This window comes from Strigops habroptila, chromosome 6, assembly GCF_004027225.2.
Source record: "Strigops habroptila isolate Jane chromosome 6, bStrHab1.2.pri, whole genome shotgun sequence".
In the NCBI taxonomy this organism is placed as follows: domain Eukaryota; kingdom Metazoa; phylum Chordata; class Aves; order Psittaciformes; family Psittacidae; genus Strigops; species Strigops habroptila.
The window spans coordinates 64,756,996-64,781,634 of record NC_044282.2 but is presented as its reverse complement, the minus strand read 5'-3'; the positions used below and the strand labels follow the sequence as shown (position 1 = coordinate 64,781,634).

The 24,639-nt window shown below is 44.2% G+C and overlaps 1 protein-coding gene across 16 annotated transcripts in view; it reads right to left on the bottom strand.

Annotated features, from left to right (window-relative positions):
• EHBP1 (EH domain binding protein 1) overlaps positions 1-21,189 on the bottom strand; it is a 225,460-nt gene extending 204,271 nt beyond the window's left edge. For 14 of the 16 annotated variants that reach the window (XM_030489114.2, XM_030489130.2, XM_030489118.2 and 11 more), the window contains exons 1-2: positions 20,725-21,041; positions 19,279-19,689 (exon numbers count right to left, since the gene is read on the bottom strand). In XM_030489114.2, coding sequence (XP_030344974.1) covers positions 19,279-19,382 — 104 coding nt within the window. In that variant the 5' untranslated portion in view covers positions 19,383-19,689; positions 20,725-21,041. Of the gene's footprint in view, positions 1-19,278; positions 19,690-20,194; positions 20,378-20,724; positions 21,042-21,116 lie in introns of those variants that run through there. The other 2 variants (XM_030489115.1, XM_030489116.1) reach the window with 2 other exon arrangements.
• Between the last annotated feature and the right edge of the window lie 3,450 nt (positions 21,190-24,639).

Below are 24,639 nucleotides of genomic sequence, written 5' to 3'. Positions count from 1 at the left end.
ATGCTGAAAACGCACGAAGAAACTCCATCTTTCAGCCTGACATGGGTTTTGTTTGTTTGTGGGTTGTTTTGGGTTTGTTTGGTTGGTTTGGGTTTGTTTGGCTTTTTTTCTAATAATCTTCCTATATGCTATTTTTCTGTTACAACCTGATCTAGTTTCACACAAGTCAGACATTCCTACAAACAGTGCCCTCAGAGCTAGGTCAGCCCTTTGGCTCCCTGCAGAAGAAACTAAGACCAGTGGGTCCTTCACATTTTTTTCAGTACACTGAGCTATACCTACTCTCCTTTGAAAAGCTCTTACAGCTGGTTACTAACATCCGATGGGAGAACACTCCTCAAGGTCCTTTGCATCCCTAGAATTTTTTGAGATAAACTGTTAAAAATGAACACTGCCCTCTCCTTGCTTACACTGCCAACAAAGACATATAGACACTCCCAGTATCAACTGTTTCAAAGTCTTTGAGAGCTTTCGCTACCCATCACACACCAGGTTTGTAACTGGAGACTAAACCTGGTCACTATGTTGGCTACTGTGCTGCCCTCTCCCTTCTTTCTGTGCTGTCATGGTTGGTATTTTATATCAACCTAAAATAGACAGTACTCATACCCACTCCATCCTATAGTGAAATGCTTGATTCTGTTTTAGCCTGATGGCTGTGTTAGTTAGCTGATGGCTCTTAGCATGGGGTAGTTGTAAAGTAACATCTGCAGCCACAGAAGAGACTCCTGGATCCTGTCCAGATTTTTTATTAAGTGGATTTGATGTCTTGCAGGCTGAATTCGAGTCTTGTACCATTAAATGAGGCAAAAGGATAAAGAGACAGAGTCCCTCTATCCCATAGAGCACACAGCTTAAAAGATTAAGTAATTTTGTCTCACCCTAGATTTCAATTTTACTCTAATTTAAATTTTTTTTATCTGTAAACACAAATGTGTCTGGTGCAAAAGGCAGTTCTCCTTGGAAGCAGAAAGGTGAATAGAAAGGAAGGCTAGGTTGGTTCCTGGAGCAAAATACACTCTTAATCTTGCAAAGTGCTGAGAGCCATCCACTCTAACAGAAAGACAGACTCTCAAACTTACTGCAACACCTCGTTGTGCCAAGTGAAGAACCGCGTCCTCACAGTGAAAGGCAAAAACATCCTACCAGATTAAGTGCTGCAGGATCTGGCACTAAATGAGAATAAACAAGAAGAAAAAATTTAATTTCAAGCTTTTAGAAGGGTATTACCATAAAACAGAGAAGTTACTATAAATGATTAAATTTCAAATTGGAGTTTCAATACATTTGCCTAATTAGGGTCAAAGAAACCTGATTAATAAAATCCACTTTGCAAACTAACCAACAAGGGAATGAGAATCAATTTTAGCTGTGCAGAGTTCACACAGAGCACTGAGGGGGTAAGGCAGTTATGTGCGGAGTCATCAATGTGGACAATAGAGATGTGTGGGCACACGAACTCCTTGGATTCTGCAAAATAAGATTTTCCACATATTTCAGCCTATTTGACAGAAAATGCACTTTTCATCTGTAAAACAAAGGCGGCTCAAAAGTTGAAGCCTGCAAAATTTTAACATATTTACTTCTGGAGCATTCAGCTGGAACATCAGCCTCGGCAGGGCCAGCACTGCACACGTGTGTGCATGCCCTCGCTCTGGCAGCACGAGCGCTTCCCAACGATGGGCAAACCACAGAGGAACGCTCAGGAAAATGAAGGTCACCAGGCTAGTGCAGCGAAGAGCAAATCTCCTGAATGAGTGCATTCACAGGAAAGCTCAGCACAGCTTTATTTATGCACTTCATGCTTCAAGTCAGGTCTCCTTAACTTTTCCAGTTTCTGAGCATAGACAAGAGCTTACACAAAACACTTATCTCAGCTTGATCTGTTAATTTAACCTTGTCTCTTGGGCTTTGACGGATGAGCGCTGGCATATCTAGCTCTTGTTGTTTAACACATTACCCGGTGCAGTACCAATGCCTTCTCAACTGCTTTTGTTTCCCCAAAGCTGTCCTCTGGAGGAACTGCACCTTCTGTCTCAGGTGAAGATTGGACCTGACCTGGACGAAGGCAACCTAGCAAGCTAAATCCTTTAACCCCCTTCATTGCAGGAGAGCTCTTATTTCTCACTGCTCCAGCTACAAAGCTAATGCTCTGCTTTAACATATACAGGGTTTGGGTTTGTTTGTTCTGCAGCCAGACAAGCAATATAGTACCAAATGAGGTGTGAATTTACTAATTCATTTCCATGCAGTTAATGTTCAAAGATGCTTTGGGTCATTGAAACCCGCAAACTTCAAAGCCAATGAAAATTAGTGTTTTGGAGAAAATTATGAAGTCAAAGTGTAAACCAGAGACAGATATTTGGCTTTTATATGGTCAGCTCGCATCACTGGAACAACGTAAAGAAACTTTTAGGTTCCCCAAAACGGGCAGGGCAGGATTCCCTGTGGCAGCTGCAACCTCCACTCACGCACAGGTAGCACAACAGCCTCTACATGCACTCTGCCTCCATGATGTCCAGCCTGTGAGCTGCAAAACCCTTCCATAAAGACTTGCAGTAAATCCTAAGTGCCCAAGCCATGTCCGACACGTGTGGCCTGTCCCCAGCAAGCACACACCACTCGCTTTCCCTAAGGCATGCAGACCAACGTGTGCAGCCGTTATTCCCAAGGGACTGACAGCCCTCCACCATCCCACAGATGAAGCATCAGCGACACGATGGCAGAAGGTGGCAGAGCAAAAGTTGAGGCCAGGAGGGTCAAAGTGCAGACCAGCTCTTGCACTGGATACTTCCTGCTTTACCTAACGTAAATTCACCTCTTCAACTCTGAACTGTTTGAAGACAGATGCAGGCTCCCTCTTCTCAGCCATACAATCCCTTCTCCGTTTTCCCTCTCCTAAGGAATGGTTAGGAGTCATGCGTGCCAAGGGACCTTACAGCTGGAATACCCAAAGGGAGAGGAAAAAAGTTCGACATTCCAAACAAAGATATCCATAAGGTAAAGCTGACACGTGGCCAGCTTCATCATATAACTAGCAGCGCCAGAGATAAAACAAGTACCTGCATTTTTCTTCTGGCTTTGAAGCATTTGATTTCTGTGCAATCCTGGTCTTCAGGAATCATCAACAAACCAGACCAGTAATTCTGAAACAGGCAGTGGAGGTTTGCGTTCCTCAAGAGAGTCAGTCAAGAGTTCAGTCTGCCTCTGACTAAACCTAAAGCGGTTCTTGTAGTTTAGCCTCAAACATTTCAAATGTCTCATGTGCTACCCTATCTCTTTTTACACTCTAAGGCACAGGATAGATGTTCTGGAGTAACAAACAGGTAAAATAAGAGCAACAAACACACTGCATAGAATACTTAGTGGGTGGTTTTTTTTTAAGGGTAGGAAATAAAAACGTTACTCCTCCCCCATATTCACTTTCTCTATTCTACAAGCATTATATTTTGGGACTGATTTTGTGAATGTGATATGAAAGAAAAAGCTATCACCCGAAGCCCAGGCAGAAAATAAATCACAAAGTAAATTCTGCAGCAGTGTAGAAAGAAAAAATTTAAAAATAAATAATAAAATAATAAAAATAATTAAAAAAAGGATCAGCAGTTCTAATCCAGCCAGTGTATGTATATATTGAAGTCAAAAAGCTTAAGCAGAATATTCCAACAGCTCTGATTATATTGCAGCAATGATAAGCCTATATCCTGCTGCGCAGTCACAGCTTTGTTGGGAGTTGTAACCAAGCTCCATCCTACCACCTTTATTCCCAAAAGTCTTCACAGAGCCTAACAAGTTCTCCTCCTTCATGTAGTGCTATGGTTTCTACATCAGCACCTCTTTAAAAGCACTTTGGTTTCAGCTGTCAGACAGACCGTCACTACCATTTGCAAGTGAATCTGACACAAACAGTGTAGGTCCCCTGAACTTTTCCCCACTGGAGTAATCAACATGTAGGTTTTCAAGCGCAATTACATGCTTCAGGCATCCACCACCTCTCCTGAAGACGACCTTGGTCCTTATGGTTTTTGTCATTTCCTAATACCACCACCACCGGTTAAAATATTTTAGAAATGTCAATCCAGAAAGGATGCACTTAGAGCCTAGTACAAATTACTTCCTTCCCCTCAACTGGGCATTTATCCATTACACATATTCTTAATTACACATCACTCCAAGGAAAATAAGTAGAAAACAAACAAAAACCCCTCCCCACAACAAAAAGCTTGCTTAAGCTCCTCCGTCAGTAACTGTAGGTCAGTGATCATGTGGTCACCTCCCCTCCAGAATTACCTTTCCCATTTTCCTCATGTACTCTGCTCCACTGGTCTTGCTCTACCTCAATAGTGTTCTGCAACAGTTTACTCTGATCCCATATTACCAAACACCCTTGTAAATGACCCCATCATTAACACGACTCATACTGGGGGGCATGTGGGGAAGGAGAAAGGAGCTTTTTTTGTTTGTTTGTAGGGTATAACTTGCAGTTTCCCCCTCAGTTATGCAGAGTTTTGCCACCATAAACCTACACTCACACAATTCCTATCAGTACAGAGAGGGTGTCTCGCACCTTCTCCACAATTTCTCTGTATTCCAGGTTTCAGAGATATAAAATGGGGATCGTTTTTCTCTATCACACAGCAGCCTGGTAAGACTGGATTAATAACGGAGCTGTGCAGCTGCAGAATTTTTGTGCAGAGAAATTGTCAGCACTTGATATTTATTTCTGAACCGTAAAGCGTCGTCTTAGTTGTTTTATGCCAGTACCATTGAATGGAGAGCTGCTAGCTTTTGGCCTTTAACAGGAGACATAAATCCTACTTATAAGTAACTGTGGACATAAAACTGTAGGGAAGTTGATGGAAGATGATTTGTGCACACGAATTAGGGAGTGATAGAAAAGATGACTTGTCTACACAGTTACAAGGGAAGTTGAAAGGAAGCCGAGTGTGGAACCAGGATTTTCTGACTCCTGTTGATTCTACCACTAGACCGCACCCTGAGAGAATGAGAGGCAAAAAGGAGCTTATGTCCCCCTCCAAATCAAAAAATACCTATATAGCTGCACAGAATTTATCAAGTGTGCTCTGAACAAATGAAGGTGCTAAACTGACCATCACAGAATTCTTTATGTAAGGAACAAAAATAACTTTTCCCTACTGTTACTAACTGAAAACCTATACAGCTCCACAAGCTCTTCTTTTTTTCAGTACTCGAAAAGCTACTCCACAGCTTCTGGCTACGTCTGGGTAGCAAGAGAGGGAGAGAAAACACTGCGATTTCTTTGCTGTGACTGGGAACTTGCCTTGGGATACAACAAAAATTCAACTCCCACAGTCACACATGTATAAAATCAACTTCCCAAGTTCAAATAGAGAAATCATGCCTTGATACAATGATCAGCTTGAAAAGCCTAAATTGTAAGTTCTTATCCTTCTGTAACTATGTATAAATGCACCAAATAGTAAAAGCACATAAGTACTCTTTTTGCATACGCTGCATTATTTATAAAATCATCCTAGAATGGTTTGGGTTGGAAGGGACCTTAAAATCATCCAGTTCCAACCCCCTGCCACGGACAGGAACACCTTCCACTAGAGCAGGTTGCTCCAAGCCCCGTCCAACCTGGCCTTGAGCACTGCCAGGGATGGGGCAGCCACAGCTTCTCTGGGCAACCTGTGCCAGTGCCTCAACACCCTCATAGTGAAGAATTTCTTCCTAATATCTAACCTAAATCTGCCCTCTGACAGGTTAAAGCCATTCCCCCTTGTCCTGTCACTACATGCCCTTGTAAAAAGTCCCTCCCCAGCTTTCTTCTTGACCCTTTTAGGTACTGGAAGACCACAATAAGGCGTCCCTGAAGCCTTCTCTTCTCCAGGCTGAACAAGCCCAGCTCTCTCCGTAGGAGAGGTGCTCCAGCCCTCTGATAGCCTTTGTAGCCTCCTCTGGACTCATTCCAAGAGTTCCACGTCCTTATGTTGGGCACCTCAACCTTTTCACAGGTTTCCCTACTCTTTTCACATCAACCACCCAGCCACCTGCATGTGACATCAATATAAAAATACAAAATATGAAGTATCACTTAGATACAGTGAAGAAAATACAACATGGTGACATTATAAGGATGCAACAGGTTGAAGAGATCAGGACATGAGTTTGAGTGAAATTACACCCAGGAAAGACAGACACATACTACGGTTCTATTTAGAAAGCTATAAATCTTCCTTTGCATTCAAAATGTTACAAAAGAACCCCTTTCAGAAGCACTCAGAGGTTTTTTTAACATTGTATGATATTAATAGCCAGACTTTTTCCATCTGTGTCTTAAAGGCAGAAATATTTAAATAATGCAGGTTGTTTTCATTCAGCACAAAAAGGATCTCTGGAACACTTTAAATTTAGATTTCTTTTTTAACAATGATTGTTACTATCGCAGTCACTCAAAGAGAGGCAACATCATAATTACCAAGAGAAGATGTAACCTCCCTTCTAAAATAGTTTCTGAAAGAATTGAGACTATTATGAATTAGGAAAGTGAAACATTAATACCTGTGTTGGAGCAAAGCCTAATTTCAGTTTTATTCCCATCAGTGTTGGCTGAGCAGATGGTACCAAAGCCAGCACCTCTCCTGCCCTGTAACCTCCACCTACTGGGTGTAGGGCTCGGACTTAAAATGTGAGTAACGATGGACTACTTCTCCCTTAACACAACCAGAGGCACAACACCACATTTCAATAATCAAGGGTTGTTCAGGACAATTTTTGTGACAACAAAACTACTTCAATTTGGGAAGCTACTCCAAACTGGAATAGGTGTTCTGGCGCATTCAAAAATAGAAATGTACTTTATTTTGCTACAGAAGTGTTTAAACTGCGTGCGCAGCTATTTCCATGAAAATGTCTCTAGATAATGTACTTCTGCACTGCTGCCTCCTGCCTATAAGGGAAGAATAGGTGCTGTATGACTTGGATTGCAAAGGCACGGTAAAACAGTGGAGCTGCTGCATATAGATGAGGTTCAAGTATATACATGTGCATACTGCTTGTTCAGCAAAATCAAGTCTGAAAGCTCAATGTGACACAGTAAGTTCCCATTTTAAAGCAAGCATATTTTGTCATAAGAATTCTACATGGCCTGGGTCAGCAAACATCTGTCTGAATGAAACACAGAAATCTGATTACAGCTGAAAGGAAATGTATTCAATAGAAGAATAAAGGCCTGGGGTTTACTACAATGTTAAGCTTTTCAGTAACATGAAATACTGCACTGTTTCAAAGCTACATAGTTTGGTGGCTCAAGATTGTGAGGAAAGTGAGATTCCTGGGCCTGCTCAGCCCACGTGCTCCACAGCACACCTGGGAGTCTCCCAGAGTAACCAAGGGTAGACAAGATTTGTCCCTTACTAACAACAGCCACACTTTCTGCTCTTCATCATCAGCATCCAGGCTTTCCCTCCTCTTAAGACGGCTCCACAACACACATCAATTTTATTATGTATAGATAGAATCAACTAGGTTAGAAAAGACCTTTAAGATCATCAAGTCCAATCTTCACCCCAGGACTGCCAAGTCCACCACTAAACCATGTCACTAAGACCTTCTTACAAAGACCTTCTCCAAATGATGTACATATTTTATTGCACAAAACTGGGCCCAAGCTCCTGTTTTGCCCTATTCTGATGACACTCTGTCCAGAGGCAGAAGGAGCCTTGGACCTCTGATGTAAGCCTTGGGACATGTTGCATTTTGAACTGTATATTTGTACATACTGTGCACAGGTGACAGACTTCTCTATCCTGTGTCACCAGCTTGCAGAAACATCTCCTCTATTGCTTTTAACTTCTCCTTTGCTGCAAGGGATGTTCAGTATAGGAAGAAGTTAAGACCCCAACTCTAAAACACGTGCTAAACGAAGAGATGACATCGGCAGAAATTCAGGAAGGCTCCATGACTGTTCTCTGCAATAATTATTTTTACTTCGCACACGGGTTGTTCATATTTAGGTCACTGGTTTTGTATCTCCAAACCCAGCAGGATCTGCCTCATATACCCTGTACAAGCAGACCATTCAAAGGGAGAAAAGCTCCACGTTCTGTTCCTCACACCCCTAAAACCCCATCAGCTCCTCTCACAGCCCATCCTGCCCCATTCTCAAGCAATGCTGAAATGCAACAAGCAAACATTCCACGTAAAAAGCTGCAAGGCCAACCATTTTTAAAGGCTGCAAAGATGAAACGAACCCTGTAGGAGAAGACCTGAGGCAAATCTCATGGAGTCATCTCCGAGCCCACGTGTGGCACAACAGGGAAGGCAGAGGAAGGCAGGAAACCAAGTCTGTGAGGCTAATGAGGCAGCAGGTTTCTGCTTCTCTGGGCCTTAATGGAGCTTTGTCAATCATAAGAGATACTGACAGTTCTCACTACGAGGTGGACATAAACAAGTTAGGGTAAATTGCAGTCTTCCTATAGTCAGTAGTAGCTCAAGATTATTTTCTTTTTAAAAATTACAGTTTGCTGACTTCATCCTTAATTGCAAGGCAAGCAAGCACCCTGCTTTTAACAGCTGTTGCTAAAAGAGGAAGTATTTTTCCCCCTGCAGTACACATACTACTTCCCTCAGAAAAAAAATTGTCTGAAATAAGTTTATTTACTGAAGTCAGCATTTTTTTTTCTCCAGGAGGAAGCAGACTTTGTGCACTGTAAATACTTTATTAGGGTTCACTCCAGACAACAAGACTGAACCTATAGGCAAAAAAGTTCCATATTCCTGTTTCCTACTTCAGAAACAGAGAAGGAAACAAGGGACTGTTGCTGTCATCTGCAATGGTACACTAACTCAACATTAGCTACACTGTGAGCAGTACTGAAGTTCGTGATGATGGGTAAGATGAACACCAAGCTTCACGATCAGGTAACGCACAAACTGAAAGCACAGGTAACACTCCTGGGTTTACTGCCATTATACCCTGCATTGCAGCTTCTCCTGAGGCAGCTAGAGCAGGAGATGGCTACAGTAGCAGATGGGGAACAGACAAACAGATAAATGTATTTAGCAGCTCCTGCTCCAAAAATACACTGGCGCAAAGGGCGGAGTGTAAGCACAAACTGCAACTAACCCATAGTTCCAACCAGAGGGAAAGAGGATGGGATGCCAGCAGCTTTCGCCCTTGCACATTCTGCGGTGTCTAATAAAGGGCAGAGTTACTAGATTTTCACCTGCAGCTATGGGGTCTGAGCAAGACTCATCCATCCAGAGCCGCTTTATCACTAAACCCATGCAAATGAGAGCTGGAGGTTTCCATTCCCACAAGCTTTAGTTGAAATTATCCACTGAAACTTTCCAACACAACGCTGAATGTGCTGGCCAGGCAGAAAATTCAGCCACTTGTTAACATCACACGAGAACTTTTTCCCTATGAAGCAAAAGTTAAAATAAGGGAAAAGCAGAAGGTTCGAAAGCAACACAGCAAGTTAACTTGTCATAACCCCTGAGAGCACAGCCCCATCAGCCACAAGTGTCATGTGCCCAGAGAAAAGAGCTGTCCCGGCTCTCTTAGTGACTTCAGTGTTGGTGTGGAGGTACAACAGGCTTTGACAAGGCAGTGGCACCGTAGGCTGCCACAGGCCCACAGGTAGCGGATGATGTGCCACGAGCAGTCCCTTCACACCATCCTTTACCAAGTATTACCATGTTCTGGCACTGCCCCGTTGTGCAGCTGCGAGCTTTCAGATGGCATAGGGCTTACACCAGAAAATAGAGAAGAGAAAGTTGCCTTTCCTGCGGGCAGAAGAGTTGCCTTTCCCCCCCCTCCACTGGACAGGCTGACAGCCATGGACTAAAGCAGGCATCATGTCTCAAGCACTAGACGTTTACAATTCTAGCACTATGGGTGATCACACACTCTCTCAAGCCTCTGTCAGAAAATCCCATGGTTACATCAGCCGCTATGAGAATTCAAGGTGTTATGATAACTCTTGGTCATCTTTCAGTTCAAATTGAGAAAACCTGAAATCCCATTTACTATATGAAAAGAAGAATCCATGGGAAAGAAAATAATCCCTTTACTGTTTTCAGATTGACTAGGTATCCTGAAAGGATATGCAGACACCAGAGCTCAGAGCAGCCATCTAAAGGGAAAGTAAACAATTTTAGCAAGAAAATAGAAAACCAAAACCAAAGCCAACAACTCAAAAATCCCGTTTCTACATGCACAAATCCCCTTCAAAATGGGATTAAAACACCACTGTATTTTAAAAAAGGATCTTTTAAGAAGTGTTGACAGCAAACAGGAATCATCCCAAATACGCCTCAAAACCAAGTAATGCTGCTAGATTCTTTTTCTTTCTGTTGTATGAGAGGAAGTGGTAAAAAATGGGTTAGGACTTTCCCATTCTTAAAATTTTCTTACATGTCAAAGACAAAGAAATGCAAGGGGAAGCTTTATGAATATTCACTAGCTCAACTTAAGAGACACTTATTCCAAGTACTCTATCCAGTTAAGATCTGCACTTGAAGAGAAAAAGGAGTTCAAAAATCTTGTTCTCTTGCAAGTTTTCACAGCTTTACACAACTATTGCTCAGGTTACCTACAGGAAGAGACAAACTACTAAAATCAGTTTTCCAAGAGATGGTATGTACAACCAGAAGAAAAATGCAGCCAAGTAGTTAAGAACAGCCAGCCAGACTCTCATACCTGCCACATGGCCAGAGCTGTGACTCCAGAGCTATAATCATGTCAGGTGTTACGAGAGCTGTCAAGGTTAAGTCCTCTGCTAATAAACCACAGATAAATCAGCAACAGGTTGGTTCGGAAACTTACAGACTGCTGAGTTAGATCTTTGCTGGAAAAGAGAATTAAGCCATTTTGACAGCTCTTTTCTGCTCTTTTAAATCTCCTGCTATGTACTGCCATAAACAAAAGGATTCAGAGTTTACTTAATAAGCAGCCACTGAAAGTCAAGGAAGTTCACAGTGCATGCTGAGTGGCAGCATACAATGTGCTGTCAACTGTATTCAATGGTCCAGATTCTCCAATTACTTCATTTAATATGGCTTTTGATATTAACATTACTGGCTATGCAAATACTCTTCCCAAGCACAGCTGGGAGGAGACAGTCAGTTTATGACACTGGATTTCAAAGCACAGGCATCAGCGCATTAGTCTTAGGCCTGAAGAAAGCTTAAGACAGCTATCATCTTAGGGCATCAGGCAACAACATGTGTAATGGAAAACCCAGAGCTGACTTAGGGAATGTCTTTGGTCTGCCTGGCCTACACAAAAGGTGATGGGGCTTGTCCAAACAGGTGGAGATGAATATATTCTCTCAGCAAAGCTGCACACTCATCAAAACACACATCTTTGATCACAACAGCCAGAGCCACCCATTCAGCAGCCTGACAACTCTGACCCATCAGACAGCAAGCAGCAAGGAAGAAAACATTACTTCTTGGGTGAAGGAAGAGGGGGGTGACTAGTCATTACAGGTGCTTGTGAAGATGACACCAAGGAAATGAGAGCTAGTAACATGGGCCTTGGTAATATGAGACTCAAAACTCATGTGATATGATAGAGACTTAAAATGCCCCCAATTGTTTTAATTCAGTTGTCCCTGGAACTAGAAATTAATTTGCTCTTGTGATGTTTGGTCAGCACTGAAGTTATTTTTGACAACAGATCTACTAGAAAACAGATCAGATCCGTCAGCATGCTGTTAGGCTCTGTTACAGCAGCTCACCCAAAACAAAACCCAAAGAACGATTGCAGAAGATTGAGCATGTACATGAAATAAAACCCAAAACCAGTTTGTGCTAAAATAAATACACAGAGCCACAGAGATCGCAGTTCAGCAGCTGCAGACAGTTAAGCAGCTGCAGAGCCTGGCCACAGCTTTGGAGTAATCCTTGAGAAAGTCTCTTTAAATAATAATAAAAATGAAAAAGAACCCCCAATAAGGACTCTCCACTACAAAGAAAACCTCAACAGCCAAGGGAGAATTACTTCTGCACTGCTCATCTTTACAGGTTTGCAGACAGCTGGAAATTATAGTTCAGAAGGGCCTGCACTTCTGATTCATCTCAAAAGCTTGTGCATTTGGAAGCCCTACACTGACAACACAGGGCACTGACTCAGGATCTGGGTGATTTAGCTGAAGCACTCTAAGATGCTCTTGCCGGCAGCTGTGGCTCATCTCACCCCTCTGGCAGGTTTTCCTCCCTGCTCCATCAAGGCAGCATAAGGGAAGTGCAAATGCTCCTCAAACTGCTGCAGTCCACGCTCACCTCACAAATCTGAACTGAAGGTGATGGCAGTTAACACTAACACACCAGGCAGCCTTGCTCTCATCCTACCTCTGCTTCAGGGCAGAGGAAAGCAGAAAACGACTGCTGCTAAGGGACTGTGACATCTCAGCTCCACTCTTGAATCTAGAAAACCCCATGAGTCAGAGCCTTAGACAACAGCAATGTTAGTTATGGTTCTGCTAATTTTAGCTCATGCTTAACCCACAGTTCCCAAGTCCCTGCAATGCCTTTCCAGGTGCCAAAAGCCACAACTACTCTATACCTCAACTGCCAAAACATACATCTTTCCCAGCTGAGAGGCTCTGACATAAACTGTATGCTGCAGAAATACATTTTTTTTCAAATATAGACAGCAAGAGGAAGAAAACAAAGACAGCTTTATTTACCCTATTGCTGTATGCATATCTTAAAATGAGGAACAAAAGTTCAGCTGTATAGTTCCTGCGTTTCAGAGTCCACTCTGGGACATGCAAAACAGACTTAGTGCAGAGGGCAGCTCAGGAGTGTCCCACAGCAAGGTAGCAAACAGCCTGCCAAGGCCAGCTTCTACTCCAAGGAGGAAAAGGAGAGAAAGGGGCAATGGAAACAAACACACACTTCACACACTCCCCTCAGAGTAAACCAGGAAAGCTTTTAGAAGTAAACAAACAACCCCGCACCCCCGTAGTCTCAGAAAACCACCCAAGCAGAATGCATTTACTACCGTAACTGAAGGGTTTGTTTTATAAGAGTTTCCTCAGATTTAGTCAACCTTACCAGCCTCCTCCTCCTCCTCTCCTTGTTCACACTCAACTGTGAAAGGGACTTCAGCTCTCTCCAACCAATTAAAAACTAATTGAAGCAACAGACTGGCACTATACAGCCTGAGCAGCCTAAGAGACTGAAGACTCAGCTTGGATGAGGCCTACTCAATGTCATAATATTTCATTTTATTTAACCTCATAAAACAAAGAGCTGAAAAGGGTATTCACTGGGATCCAATCCTGCAAAACAATTCTTTATTGCAGTTCAAGCCCACTGGGTTCAAAGGAACAGTCCACATGTACTTTACTGTATGCGTGCACCACAGTGCCTGCAGGAACAGAGCCAGGGTTTATTTATTTGTAAAGCTCTGTGAGGAAGTTACGCGCACACACACACAGTTTCTCTCTCAAAAAACAAAGCTGGTTAGAATGTAAGTTAGTGTAATTTATTATTCAAGGAGACATCCTCACCCCTTTAACTGAATGAATAATAGACCATTAAGATGGATTTGTCTACACTTGGATATAACCTTATCTTTTCTGCTGTAAGCAATTACTTTTGTTACTGCTAGGACAGTAAACTATGATAAGGAATTGCTAGAAAGAATTCTGTCTCAGGCAAATAAAATCTAGAGGAAGTATTTATGACAAACCCAAATCTCTGTACCTTACAGATATTAAGCTTTGTGCCTGCTTCTACCAACGAGGTCTTTGCGAACTGGATCCAGAGTTTCAAATACTCTCAAAGAGCTGCTGCAAATCGAAAACGGGTATAAGTATGCAGCACTGACAATCTGAAAAGGTCAGCAGCAAGAAAGATTTCACATACACTCATACCTCTCCTATTGAAATCTCTTCACTGAACAATATGCAACCAATAATTTTGATGAGAAATTCCTAACTTGCAGTCCATGGAACAGACAGAAGGCTATAAAAAGGGGCCAGGAGGCTAGCCTGGTAAGGTAGGAAAGGAAAGCAGCTGGTGTGAAGGAGTCAGGATTGGTAGAGAACCTCCTGACACAACTCAGGCAGAGAGCCCAAAGAAGCAGATCTACATTTTTGAAATCAAGGAATCTCTTTTGGACACAAAGAAGAGTTGCAAGGTGGCAGAGGAGAACTGCTTTTGTGCGTAGACAGTAAGTGTGTTTTAATTGACTGCAGAAAGAAAGGAACAAGGGCAACCCTTAAGGCAGCTGGTGGTGATTATTTGGAAAGAGTAAGTTTGGCACACAGTTTAAGCCCTCAAAAAGTCCTCAGTCAAAACCTGTAAATGAATGGAGAAGAAAACGCTGAAGTGTGTTTGCAGATGGGGATTATTTGGTGTGGAATCAGAGATCTCAATGAAGAATGCGAGGACAGGGTGGAATTTAATTGAGATGCTGAAAAAAAACCCAGGAGAAACTGCATGACGCCTTCCTTGCACAAGCTACACTTGTTACAGTGTACCCAACATGCAAATGCAAGGCTGATGGAAAAACTCAGAAGGGCAAGCCCATGACAAAAAGCGTGGTTCACAGCAAAACCAACTCAAAGAGGCTCTGAATTGACCTGTAACTGTATCTCTTTCTTTCACAAGTTTCAATGCGATCATCCTTAATAATTAAAGGCACTTAGGTGCTCACAAAACCCCTCTTAACAACCATGTAAAGCAAGGAAATGAACTGAGCAATTTGACAACCTGACCCCGTACAGGCAATCCCCAAGGATTTCTACAGCAAGCAGTTAACTCCAGTTCTCTCCGTGGCCTTCAGCAGTGAAGGGTTTGTTAGAAAGCAGAGACCAGAAGGCAAGCAGACTGGTGTGAACCGTGGAATCTCAAAAAGCTCATCTCTCCCATGTACAATGCATGCCAAATCTTAAAATTCCTGCAGCATCCAGCTATGAAGCTACAATAAAAGAGAAAAACAGATGGCTAAAGCCTTTTGGGAAAAAAAAAAATAAAAAAAGATTAAGCATTACTTCATTTCCAAAAGAGAAAGATGTATATTTGAAAATACAGAACCTACCCCAGACCATACTTAATTTGACACAAAACTAGGCAACCTGCCCTCATGGAAATGAAGCCTGTCTTCAGTTAAGGCAGCATACAAGAAAAGTTTAACCCTCTTAGAACAGCACAGCTTGCTGTATTTTTAGGCAGGATTTAAAAGCAAAGCAGGTCATGTAGGAGATGACAGATATTACAAACATTGTAAAAAAATAACTTATTTCTTTACCTCTAAAGCAACCCCTGAATGGAAAATCCTGTAGAGAAGCCTCCTTATGCTTACTCTTCTCCAGCATTTTAAGCAGTTAGCACCTATGTTCAGGTGAGCTGCTTTCTTGTTCATAAAAGCAACCAATGGACAATGACATGTTAAGAACTTGGCATCCTCAGCTCTATAAGTAAGGCCATTCTCTGTGGAAACCAGTGAATATTATGCTTGAAGCCTCTACTGAGTCCTTGACTCATGAGATACCACACGAAAATAAACAAACATAAAAGCCATCCTATAGAGCTCCATGTGTTCAGCATTAGATGCTTCAGCAGCTCTGTAAAACAGCTATCACAGCTCCAGGTCCGAGTACTGGAACTGATCTTTGGCCCAAAGGAGTATTTTTGTCCTGTGATGCTCCTCTGCTAAGCCTGTGCCTCAGACAAGCCTTGACTCAGTTGCCTGAACAGAGGCCTCCAGCAGCTGAGAAGCCCCAGGGTACACAAGAGATGCATGCCAGCCTGGCAGGCTTGACACAGGATCAACAGGAGACCTGGCCTTCTCCAAACTGGCAGGTGGCACTGGCAGAAAACCCAAAGGCATCTCGAACAGCGCTAGACACCAGTGTTCAGGCAACTGAACTGGATCCCCTGTGCAAGTCACAGCACCACACGTGCCAGCAATGCCCAGCACGCTCCTATCCCACACGGCAACAGTCTGCTCTGACAGCACAAAGCAGCAAATACAACTTTCATTGTAGAAGCTTAAGCAAAATGCATGAGGCTGATTTCTGCTTTTATTCAATGGCTCTGCACTTAGGATAGCGACTAAATTAATGCTCTTCTGCCATGCACAGTCCTTCCAGACCAGGACTGCAGCTCACTGGTCAGGGTGGTGGAAAATCCTGGGCTGCCCCAGCTTATTCCAAGGGTAAGTGCAGGATGACACACTCCAGCACAGCCTTTGAAAAAAAAACCCAAGTGCTTATATGATTAATGAAAGCATGATGTTTTCACAGTAGCAGGAATCACTAATCCATAAAGACCAAGACTACATTTATTTATTTATTTTTAATGAAAGGCTCTAAATAAACCGACTGCTCGATTTTTCAAAGGTACTAAGCATCCACAATAATCAGATCTGGGTCAGCAGGAGCAGCCAGAATGCCACAGAAGCAACTCAGTCCTGTTAATCACCTGAAAATAAGGTTTTTCTAATGAAACAGTGACAACACTGGACATGCCATCGCAACCTGTCACCCCACAAATACACCACCAATGAAAAGCAATCATCTAAGAGTGGCTGCCTTTAAACATCAGTAGGGACATGAATCAGAAATTATAGAGAGCAGAAAAAGCAAGGATAGGGAGTGGGGTTTTTTTGCTGGACAAATGCTGTTGTACCTAAGAGATAATCCTTTTAAATACTGAAGCAGAAACACCAGAGAGGTAGCGGCTTCCCACACTGCCAGCATAACTCCAGAAAAAAAGAGCAGGAGCTATTTTGAACACTAAGCTATTCAAATCAATACATGTCCAGAGGAGACAAAAAGTATTAAAGCCAACCAGAAATATACCCTGCGTTGCAAACCTCACACGATCAGTTACAAAAATACTCTAAAGCACAAGTAATTTTCTGAAGAGTTAGACAAACACAAACCTAACAGAAGATAGCAGTTCACAGGCAGGCATCCGACCTGTTTTGGTCATGCACAATCCCTGCTCACAGACACATCTCAGTTCAAATGTGTTTATGACTGCATTGTCATTTATTTTAAAATATGAATGGAGCATTCTTTTCCTCCAGAAACACTGCATTGTTAAAATGCCAGTACATTAAAATAACTTACTGCTTACTACATTTCGATCAAACAAGCTACAGGCTACAGCACTGACACTTAATATATAGTGAGTGCTTTCAGCAGGAACAGCATATGGAGTTCATTTCTTCCGCTTCTTTCTCACATGGGCCAAACTCAGAGTCAAGCTTTAGAAATAGAGGAAGAAATGATTCTGTCAGCACGTGCAAAACTGTATCTTCTCCAAAGTTAAGGAAAGATTTAGTTGAAGGTTCTCAGAATATTTATATACTTACCTTTTTGTTTCACACAGGAGTTGAACTTATGGCAGAAATATCGTATTTTAGCCTGCATGCTGAAAGAGCACTTTTGTTAAAGCTCTCCAAACAAGAGGAAACAGAATAGAAAAGCCTACAATCAAATGACTGTGTGAGTGATGTTTTTCCCTATTGTTATTTTTCCTAGAATTCATCCACATTTCACCACTATACTGTTGCTCCATCATAACCAACACAAGCACTGATCTTGCCTTTATTTAAGCTCAAGAACACAAAATGATGGTTCAGAAAGACAACCTATTTTTAAAAACTCCATTGCATGTCTGATTTTGAAAGGCTGTTTCACTACTTCACACACAGGCATTTTGCTAGGTGGGTACTCTAGTTTATGATTAAACAATAAGCTAATTGTTTCTAAAATAACAAGATTGCTCACAAGAGAACTTTTGTGTGTGAATTCTTCTTAAATCAAGTGAAAGTCAGCTGCAGATCCAATCTGAACATTTCCCTGCAGCATTTATACTTTAGTGCTGAAACATTATGCAAATTCTCAAGCAAGGAGTGAATCAAAGTGAAAATGAAAGCCAAAACAGGCTACTTTATGAAAACAAAGCATTAAAAGTAATAAACACAACTGCTGAAATGATCCTGATAAACCAAAATTACTGTGGAGAACTCTTTGGCCTGAACTAGAGAGCAGATCCCATGAGATAATCTCAACAATCTTTCAACTGTTAAAACAGTTTTATTTGTAGCTTATTCTACGAATTCAAGTTCAACTTCCAAACCAATTCTGTTCTTACTAACCATTCAAAACATTTTAGGGAAGAAGATAACTTAAAGAAAAATTAACCTAACAGTGTTCCTTTAAAACACAGCAACAAGCAGCCTCCCAGCATATTTGACAGAGATTTCCAACTCCAAGAGATAGAATTTAAATTTGTAGAGGCAATTACTCACAACCAGTGCAAGCAGCCAATGCAAGTGCCAAACTTGCCAACAAGAAGAAAGGCCAAGTATTAGAAAGGAGGCTGCAGTTTATTACAAGGCAATTTGAACATCTCAGTCCATGAGGTCTGGAAAGTACTTTCTTCATCCCCTGACACTACAGACTCTCACTAATGTGAGGAATTATGTCTGTAATGTCAATATTCCAAACGTATAAAACAGCGCTTAAGTATTTGTATAATGGATATCTTTGCCTGACTATTTAAAAGCTGCTTCTAGTCTTCCCTAGCAGATTTATTTAAGCTCATTCCACACAGGAAGGAAGATGCGCCAGACCCATACCATTAACTGTTAACTGCTTCAAAGCTATCCAACTGGACCACCACTGCACAAAATTCTTGTTTAAAATACCTTAAAAGAATTCCCAAGGATCTGTCTCTTGCCTCTTCCCATTAAAAGATGGAAAGGAACAAGGAAAAGAAGAGACCAAACATCTGCAGATACAAAAGTCAAAACTGAAATGGGATCCACCCCAGATTAACACACCACCATCTTTCAGGACTCATCTCAAATGCCTCAGTAAGCTAACAACAGTGTCAGCAGATAACACTCAGAACCAAAAGTTGAGCTGGAAGTTGGAAAACAACTCACAGGAAATGTTTAATAATGACAAAAAAAAAAAAAAACCAAAACAAAACTAAAACCACCAAAACCCAAAACCAAAACCACATCACCAAGCCACAGATGCCAAGCTAATAAATGCACTGTCCTCTGCATGATAAAAATAATTCCAACTAAGAAAATCAGTGTACAGAACAAAACCAGCAGGTCCAAGATAAGTACAAAGCAAAACAAGCACTCATCAAGACAAGCATCCCACACTGCTGCTTCAGGCAAAAGAAAGCAATGGGGGAAGACCAGTGCATGCACACCAAACAGTACAAAATGAGCAACATCCTTCCTATTTCAGCACCACCAGCTTACTCCACCATTCATGCAGCAACATGAGTGCTACTTACCATTTTTTTGTGCACTCGACCATCAGTTCCTGGTAAGAGGCCACAAACTGGAACTTGGATGCATGTTTCCCAACACGCTGCAGTCTTTTCCAAACTGAAGCCATGATGGTGAGAAATATCAGTCCTCTCACACAGTAGCAACTCTGCTAACACCAGTGTAGGTTTAAGAGCGTGTGTGCTCGATACTAGCAGATTTATATACAGACACAGTAAAAAGAGTGAGTGAGGAACTTGATGGGATGTCTACAATTCATATTCTGCCTCTCCCTTCTTCATGGTAAATCCCAGCCTAGCTGAGTGGCTCATCACTGGACAGGAGCAGCATGCAATAGGAGTGGACAGGTAACTGAAAGGAAGTTCTCTCATGGAATCATCATTCTTCATACAGTAGATGATGTGGAGACTGCAGAACTGGAAGACAAATAAAGCAGAGGTGATAAAGCACTGGTTAATATACTCCAGACTACAGTGCTGCAATTGCACGTGATCTTGAACCTTTCAAACGACCACAATAGACCACAAAAACATACCCCCTTCCTGTTGTCATCCCCCCTCCCTCCAATTAAATAAATAAATAAGAATGCTGCAGCAATTTCAGGAATGCAAACCACGAGTCTGTTTGGAAACATATCAACATGTCCTTTTATCAGCACCATCATAACTGGCAACAACAACAAAAAAGGGCAGGTCAGGGCCACACCGAATCCTTATGAAGCATCTCCAGGAAGCAATGCGAAGTGGCTGAGGTGCTGCCAACGTGCACCCAGAGGGAGGGACACAGGGAGATGAAAGCAAGTTCTTTGTCTTGATGACAAAAGGTGTAACAGTTGTTTCCTCTCACACACACACCTCCCGCTCCCATTTCTCCTTCCAAGGAGAAGGTACAGCCAAGAAGCCGACATGGGAGTGTTACTACCTAAATGCCTGTGCCAAGGTGAGGAGGAGGATGAAAGAGGAAGGGGCATTTCTTGAGCCCTGGCTGCCCCATCTTCCTCGCAGCATCATACTGAAATGGAAATGCCTCTCCATCCTCAACTGAGAAACGCTCATCAGGGAGGCGAAAAGGAAGAAACCCAGACAGGTCTTCTCCCTCCACAGGAAAGCAGCATCTCTGCTGGGTGGAGAGGAAAAAGCCTCTTCAACAGGAATGTGGGGAAGCAAAAGGTGGCGGCACCTGGCGAGGAGGCCAGGCAGGATGGCATCAAGGCTGCCAAGAAGGCAACCTGCCTCCAGGAATGTCCCGCTGGGGGGTGGAGAGGCCGTCCCCACTCCCCGTTCCGCCCCACCAGCCCCTGTCACCCCAGCGCCCAGCCCGCCGGGGCAGCGCCCCCCGCAGCCGTTAGCGTTTAAAACACTAAAACGCCAACGGCAAGGAGCAAGGGAGGGGAAGGGAGAGGGACGGCTCGGGGAAGCGGACGACATGCGGGGCAGCGCCGCGGCACTCACCTGCCCGGCTCCTCACGGGCGGTCCCCGCCGGGCGGGTGCTGGCACCACACGGCAGGCGAGAGTCAGCGTTGCCGCTGCCCATTACTGCGGCAGCCCCGCCGGCGGCAGCGCGCTGCGGCTGTCCCCGTCCTCCTGCAGCCTCATGGCGAGCACCGGGCACACGCCGCTCTCCCTCTACCTCGCCTCACCCCGTCGGCCGGGCAGCAAGCGCGGGTCCCGCCGCGCCTCACGCCACCACCATCGCCCTCCTGCCGGCGCTGCGCCGCGCCGCGCCTCACCCCAGCCCGCCGCTCCCCCCGCCCCCGCCGCCCGGCGCAGCCCGCCCCCGCCGCGCTATTGGCCCCGCCGCTCGCCTCCCGCAGCCTATTGGCTGCCTTCCCCTGTCAATCACCTACGGGCGAAGGGGGCGATCCTCGCGCAACGGAGAGAGGGAGATAGTGAGAGAAGACGGAGCTCGCAGGCCCTCTTCTCCCGCCCCTGACTCCATCTTTTTTGTGATTGGTGGCAGCGCTCTAGGAGGCGGGGTTTCTTGGCAGGAGAAACTACGCGATTGGTGAACGCTGCTGCCCGTCAGCAGGAAAGTGTCCGGCGATTGGCAGCTGCGCTTCCTAAAGCCGCGGGTGGGCGTGGCGCCAGCAGCAGGCTGTCAGGGGAGGGGCGTGGTCCCGCGGCAGCGGGCAGCGGCCCCCGGGACCCGGCGCCGCCGTCCGAGCGCTGCGGGTGGCGGGAAGGGCCGGTGCGGTGCGGGAGGAGGGAGCGGGCCCGGGCGGGGGGAGCCCCAGCCGCCGCCTGTCACGGGGGCGCGGGCGGCTGGCGGGAGGGAGCGGCCGCGGGGGGCGGGTCGAGGCGGCGGGAGGGGAGGGAAAGTCACCGCGAGGGACGGTACCGGCGGCGGGGCCCGGCCCTCCGGAGGTGTAGGCACAGCGTGACCCAGAGCCCGGCCCTGGAGGTGCGCTGGGGTCCTTGTGGGGGTCGATGGAGATGAAAGGAGGAATTAGATAACGCGGGCAGAGGATTCTTCGCTGATTTGCCTCCGTTATGTGCTCTGTGGCTTCACCCGAACACCGGGGTTCGGCTGTTCGGTGCGGTTGGATGTAGACCTACCTGCAGGGGCGAAGGGAGCCGTGAGGGGGTGATCCCTGTGGGAATTCCCTGTCCACGCTGGCTGGCGCTGCTCTCAGTGTGGTGCCAGATATAAGCTCTTGGTGCTAGGTTCCAGCGTGAATCCAAACTGAAATGGGGTTTATTCCAGTTCAGAGAGGAAATGCCACGCTGCTTTTTGCCCATTTGCCTTCCAAAGCCTCCCTTTAAGTCATAGATCCCAAAGCGCTGTTGGCAACAAGTGGATTCTGGAGTCAGGATAACGTCGTGTGGGAGGCTGTGGGAGCTAATCCTGAACCTATCAGCCAGCCAAGTAAGAAACTAAGCCAGCTATCAAGTGGAAGCACAGGGAAATAAGAAAGGTAATGCAGTGGAGGTCTGAGAGCAGCTGTGAAATTGAAGCCTCGGGGCTTTGCAGTCCTTCTCTGTTCTTTCTCATGACAAACCAAACGGAGTCCAAGCCTGATCTATGGACTGGGAAGCTCCTTATCCCTGTCTTTTCCTCCTCCTCCCTAAGCTGCCTCCCCCCATGCTGGCACATCACAGAGGCTGCCAGCATTCAGTGGCTGGAGTGAAAGGAGAGAAAAAATGACTGTGTGGATGGCCACAGGCCTAAGCTGAACTAAGTTACTTTGGAGAGAGGGAACATTTGAGCTATTAAGAAGGTCAGCCCCTTGCTTATAATGTGCTAGTCTTCATTCTTTTGCCTTCTCTCAGGACAGATGTACTTATCCGAGCTGCCAGAGGGCATGCTTTTTCTACCTATTTGGAGCTGTCCTGGAAGAGGCAGTGATTTTCCTTCTTAAAGCATTACACTGGAATGTGAAAGACAGTCGTACTTACACAGATTTTCTCGGAAATGTTCTTTTTTTTCTTTTCCTGAATATTTTTGAAGTTAGTTACAATTTGAAGATTTTACACATTTTCCTAAGATTTCTGTCCCAGTTTTGCAGCTGCTCTGCACACACAGAGTAATTTCAGCACGCTTGAGGGAGACATTACTGGGTTTTGTAAGTGCAGATCACCTGCTTAGGATGTGCGAAACGAGGCCAGGATTTCCAGAACACATCAGAACGCACAGTCTGGAGCACACATATGCTTGGTTCTGACTCGGAAAATACCAGACGGAAATCTGGCAGCTGTAAGGTGTATCAAACAAGTCATTTACAATTCCAGTGGCCCTGAGGAGCTCCTTGGTTACTCATGCCAGGGAAATACCAAGTAGTCAGTTGTACTGATTTTATTTCAAAAGCGGTCTTTATTCTGTATGTATTAAAGGAGTTACCTGTGAGCCGCTCTGATTTATCTTCTGAATACTGTGCAGCATCCAGGCTAATTCCTAAGACGTATCTTTGGCCAAGATCTTATTTTCCTCAAATGAGATAGACATTTTTTGCCCTGTAGAATAAACACAGAAGGTCTGGTGGTTTGTTCGGTGACTTGTGTTTCAAACATCATTATTTATTAACGTTTTCCATTTCCTTCAAGTTGCACAAGGCTCAAGAAGTACACGGCGTAAGGCTGCTTTTTCCTTTGTTGTGTGGGGAGACTTGTAACACAGGCGATTATCCTGCAGATTGTCTATTTATTTTACAGGTTTTAAGAGTAGGAATCCTCAGCTCTAACAATTTTGGGGAAGCTTTAGATTTCGAAGAGCGTGAGCAATTCTTCTGGAAAGAAGGGCAAGATCTTCAGCTGCAGATTAGAAGCTAGAGGCCACCTCACTGTTCTCAGGTTACTGGACTGGCTCCTTGACCAGACCAACTCGAAAGCCCTTGTGACTTCTGTTGGCAGCGCACAGCTCAAAGGAACCAATAATTGGCAAAAGGGATTAGCAAGGGCATGGATGAAGAACCTCATTCCTCTTCCCCTGCTCAGAGCACAGCAAGGAACTCCTGCGTTGACTTCATTGCCACATTGAAAACATCTTTTAAGTGGCCCTGCCAGCCATAAGCCTGATATGTGCCAGTGATCCAGCAGAAACCATAGCTCAGCTATGCAGGGTGGTTCAGGATCTGAGCCAAAATCTGGGGAAACAGTCACATTTTTTTACTTAATCCAGTATTATGAGTTTGATGGTAAAACCAAGCAAAGGTAGTTACACCAAAGTGTCCAGTATTCACTTCTTTATAGCTGGGTGAACAACTCTCACATGACTCCAGAGGGGTCCTCCTGATTATGGAAAAAGGATGCACCATTTTAGGTACAGTGTGAAAGACCTTCTCACTTGTGAGCAGGAAAAATAGTCATATGCTGAATAGGCAGATGCTGTTTTATTATTTAAAGATATATAATATGTATGATACAGTCTACTTAAACCACATTCCTGTCCAAACTGCTGCTTCCTTCCCTGAGCAAGGACAGGTGAGGAAGTGTGTTTGTGTATATTTGAGTATACCTTCATGTGAGTCATTCTGGAAATGGCATGGAGCAGGATGCTGAGAGCTGCTCGAATTGGGAAATTGGCAAGGCCGACGAGGGAGTCCCCAGAGCAACCTGACCCGGTTCTTTATAAGCAGCTGGTTCCACAGAGGACACCCTTGCTATCCAAAAATACATACTCGTGCTCGGTTACTCCTCTTCCTCCCCATCCTTGGTGACACTGAAATATCCAGCCTCCCTCACAATCTCCACAGAAATCCCAGTATTTATTTTCTTCCTATATTTTAACTCCTGGTTTGGCCTGATGGTGGTAGATTGCAAGCCTCCTGGTCCAAGTAGAAAGATGATCTATGCTCTATTTATGTTATACCTTGTTAAGCTTTAAAGATATACAGCCTCTCCCTTATCCTTCAGTGCCTTGTCATCAGCAT